Source organism: Mandrillus leucophaeus, unplaced genomic scaffold (genome assembly GCF_000951045.1).
Source record: "Mandrillus leucophaeus isolate KB7577 unplaced genomic scaffold, Mleu.le_1.0 Scaffold118, whole genome shotgun sequence".
NCBI classification, from domain to species: Eukaryota; Metazoa; Chordata; class Mammalia; order Primates; family Cercopithecidae; genus Mandrillus; species Mandrillus leucophaeus.
This window is the reverse complement of record NW_012100098.1, coordinates 4,150,848-4,154,945: the sequence shown is the minus strand read 5'-3', so window position 1 is coordinate 4,154,945 and position 4,098 is coordinate 4,150,848. Positions and strand designations below refer to the sequence as shown.

The 4,098-nt window shown below is 43.2% G+C and overlaps 1 protein-coding gene across 1 annotated transcript in view; it reads left to right on the top strand.

Moving 5' to 3' along the window:
* The window catches only part of SPATS2 (spermatogenesis associated, serine-rich 2), an 87,090-nt gene extending 83,207 nt beyond the window's left edge, over nucleotides 1-3,883 (top strand). Inside the window, exons 10-11 of the mRNA XM_011965177.1 lie at nucleotides 821-1,039; nucleotides 2,406-3,883. Of these exons, the coding sequence (XP_011820567.1) occupies nucleotides 821-1,039; nucleotides 2,406-2,714 (528 nt within the window). The 3' untranslated portion in view covers nucleotides 2,715-3,883. The remainder of the gene's footprint in view (nucleotides 1-820; nucleotides 1,040-2,405) is intronic.
* Nucleotides 3,884-4,098: the final 215 nt, after the last annotated feature.

Below are 4,098 nucleotides of genomic sequence, written 5' to 3'. Positions count from 1 at the left end.
GAGAATGGCATGAACTCAGGAGGCGGAGCTTGCAGTGAGCCGAGATCCGGCCACTGCACTCCAGCCTGGGCGACAGAGCGAGACTCCGTCTCCAAAAAAAAAAAAAAAAAGTGAAATATTTAACCTATGGCAACAATTATAAACTCATTGTTAGTCCAGGCTTAAAGCCAAGAAAAAAAATCTAGAGAGTGGTTTTAAACCATTGGAATTCTAACACAATTTGAACTGAAAATATTAATATTTGTTCAGTTAAATAGGTACTTTGAATTTGGGATTAATTTTGCAGAAAGAAATTTGGCAATATACGTGTTTGTTGTAAAGATTAGTTCTATTCATATTTAACTGATCTTGTTTATACCTTGTATCATTCAAAATTCTTTTAAAAATTTAGTAAAGATTTTATGTATGTACCTTTTTCTTTCTTTGCCAAGACTGTACTTTAGAATGTTTCTTGCATAGGAAACTGAACATATGGTCTATACTATTGTTCCCAGGCTTAGTCAGCTGCTAGAGCCATAGCCAGGAGTTTAGGTAGTATCAGATCCAATCCCAAGAAGTCATTAGTTGGTGGGGAATGGGTAACTTTGATGTTAAACTGTTCTCTTGTTTAAGAATTCCTTTACAAAGCAGTGGGGCTTTGGAGGAAGTGGAGGAAGAGGGCAGAAGGGAGATTTTTCTTCCTGTTACCCGTTTTAGAGGTTTTTCTTTACTTGAAGAGACAGTTCTTTATCTTAAATTGCTCATTGTGAAATTGAGAAAGTAGAAACCTTACCCATTGTGCTGTTCCATCATATGATCATATATTCCTCATATTTCTGTTCCAGTGTCTCATCCAAAGAACAGCTATTCAACCAGATCCCGATGTAGCTCAGTTACATCTGTGTCCTTGAGTAGCCCAAGTGCTGCCTCTGCTGCTTCCTCTTCCACCTGTGCCTCTCCTCCCAGCCTTACAAGTGCTAACAAGAAAAACTTTGCACCGCGAGAGACTCCTGCAGCCATAGCAAACTCCAGTGGCCAGCCCTACCAGCCACTTCGGGAGGTAACCTAGCTTCTACGCTGAGCGTGTTAGGAAGAAAACCCTCCAGATTGTCAAAGCTTAAAAGCTGATAGCTCAGTATATTATCTTCCTTTCTTTATTCCCATTCCACGCCTGTTTTGAAACCCTCCAACCCGAGTTAGTTCCTGAGAAAGCATTAGATACGTATGTTCCAAACTGCCAGCCAGTTTAGATTTCCTGTTGCCAAGAACTGCTGACTTTCTTGTGTTGGCAGCGATCCCTGCTGTTGTAGATAGTATTGCCTGGTAATTAGTCACACTGGGAGTCGTGCACCCGTCTCAAGGTAGACAGGCACCACAAGTGGCAGTTTCACCAGTGTGCATCTGAAAGCAGCAACTCCCTAGAAGGACAATGTGGAATTTACAGGGAAAGAGAGAGTGACCTGGTGGGGATGGGGGGAAAACACTAGAAAGCTGAGGAGTAATCCCATAGGTTCTTCTCCTGTTTGAAGAATAAACACAAGAGCAATCCAAGGCAGTACCATCAGTAATTCTTCAGAACTGGTATGACGTTTGGAATTGGAGGACAAAAATAAAATCCCATACCATAAGCTTTCCGGATTATATTTTGAAAGATGTGCTGAATGCCACAGCAGCAAGCTTTAATCTATAGTCATGACATTTAGTAAAGCAGGCCATAGTGATGTTTACTTTATTATTCCAAATGTTTATTATCTTTACCAATGGCCTTTTTTTTTTTTTTTTTTTTTTTTTTTTTTGAGATGCTCTTGTCGCCCAGACTGGAGTGCAGTGGCGGGATCTCAGCTCACTGCAAGCTCCGCCTCCCGGGTTCACGCCATTCTCCTGCCTCAGCCTCCCGAGTAGCTGGGACTACAGACGCCCGCCACCTCGCCCGGCTAGGTTTTTGTATTTTTTAGTAGAGACGGGGTTTCACCGTGTTAGCCAGGATGGTCTCGATCTCCTGACCTTGTGATCCACCCGTCTCGGCCTCCCAAAGTGCTGGGATTACAGGCTTGAGCCACTGCGCCCGGCCTACCAATGGCCTTTTATCTGAAGAGTTCAGACATAATATAATATACTTGTCCAGTTGAGGACTTGTAACAACCCACAGAATGTTCTTTCTTCCTTATCTTTCTTCTTGTATCCAGCTAAAGAAAAGTAAATTCTTCAGTGGAGAAGAGCCTAGGCATGAAGAGCAGGGAAAGATGGATTAGTTCTGAAGTAGTGGCTAGGTTGGATCGGCTGACAGAATTCTTTGAGTCTTGAGAGATAAACTGAGTCCCAAGCATGGAATACCACAATTCTGCTTTCAGAATACTCTTGTAAAGTGAACGAATGGGGTACCATAATGCTAGAGCACCTTGAACATTGTATGCTTTTATCTTTAGGTATTGCCAGGGAACAGACGAGGACAAGGCTACAGGCCACAAGGCCAAAAGTCCAATGACCCCATGAACCAAGGGCGGCATGACAGTATGGGTCGTTACAGAAACAGCTCGTGGTCTTCATCTGGTTCCAGGTATCAGAGTGCTCCATCTCAGGCACCAGGAAACACCAGTGAAAGAGGCCAAACTCACTCTGCAGGGACCAAAGGAACTGGAGTCAGCATGGAGCCAAGCCCTCCCATGCCTTCATTCAAAAAGGGGCTCCCCCAGCGCAAACCCAGGACCTCTCAGACTGAAGCCGTGAACTCTTGAGAGAAATTCCAGTTGGCCTCTCTCCTCTCTCCACACAGTTCAACTTGATAACTGGACTTTAGGAAACTTAGATTTAATAACAAAAAGAAGTTTATGCGTATTGCTTTTTGTGCCATTCTAAATATTGTTGGTTTCTTGTCTCCTTATTTCCTCTTTACCATTTTTGGAGGGGAAGCTATTTTTTTTCCTTGATCTTTCCCAGTGATATGGATTGAATCTGGTTGGTCATTTCCACCAGGAATCAGAGGCAGCTGTTACGAGGTTTCGGCCTTCCAGTTGACCCCTCCACTGTCCAGGCTGTCTCAGGAGGAGGTGAATCAGAGCTAGTCTGTCACCTTTCCAATCTAAGCAGAAGCCACAGGTGCCTGACAGGTTCCCTTCAACCATTTGACCAAGAGAGGCAATGAGGGGATCATATGCTGCACTGGATTTGCCAGAGAAGGGAAAATTTAATTAGTGAAAAGGAAAGAACACTAGGAAACATTTGAGAACCTGCCTCTATCCCAGAACGTGCCTGAGATTTGACACTCAAATCAGTGTTTAGTCTTCTGCTTGGCACCATAGCTTAACCTGCAGTTTCTTCAAAATGCCTAATGCCTTGTTTCCTATTACCTTAGATTGCAAACCAGTCTAGGGAAGTCTATGGGAAAATAGCATTTAATTAAAGTTAAAAAAAAAAAAAAAAAAAAAGATTGGGTGCGGTGGCTCACGCCTGTAATCCCAACACTTTGGGAGGCCAAGGTGAGTGGATCACTAGGTCAGGAGTTCAAGACCAGCCTGGCCAACATGGTGAAACCCCGTCTCTAATAAAAATACAAAAATTACCTGGGCATGGTGGCGTGCGCCTGTAATCCCAGCTACTCAGGAGGCTGAGGCAGGAGAATCGCTTGAACCCAGGAGGCGGAGGCTGCAGTGAGCCAAGATTGTGCCACTGCACTCCAGCTTGGGTAACAGAGCGAGACTCAGTCCCCCCCAAAAAAACAAACTTTTTTTCTGTTTGAATGTTTGGAGACTTTTTTTTGTTCTCTCCCTTTCCTGAACCCTATTCTGATCCTGAACCAAATTTATAGCAATATAATTAGTGTTAATCTAAGGCATTACTCATCAAAAAATTGCTGCAATCAATCTTTATAGTTGAATAAATAAAAACAGCTGCATAAATATTCCCACATTTGTTTCATAGGAGCAAGTGGTTTCATTTCATTATGTTTTTCTTTGGGCCTCGTGGGGGTAGAAGTCACTCAGACAGCTTGTTCCAGGATTAGATGAGGGTATCTGATTCCCAAGTCATTTGTCTGCCACCGCTGTGTAGCTTCAGAACCAGATTAAAATGTGAAAGCCTGGATGAGCAAATGCAGTTGTTCCTAGTGAGGATCATAGAATA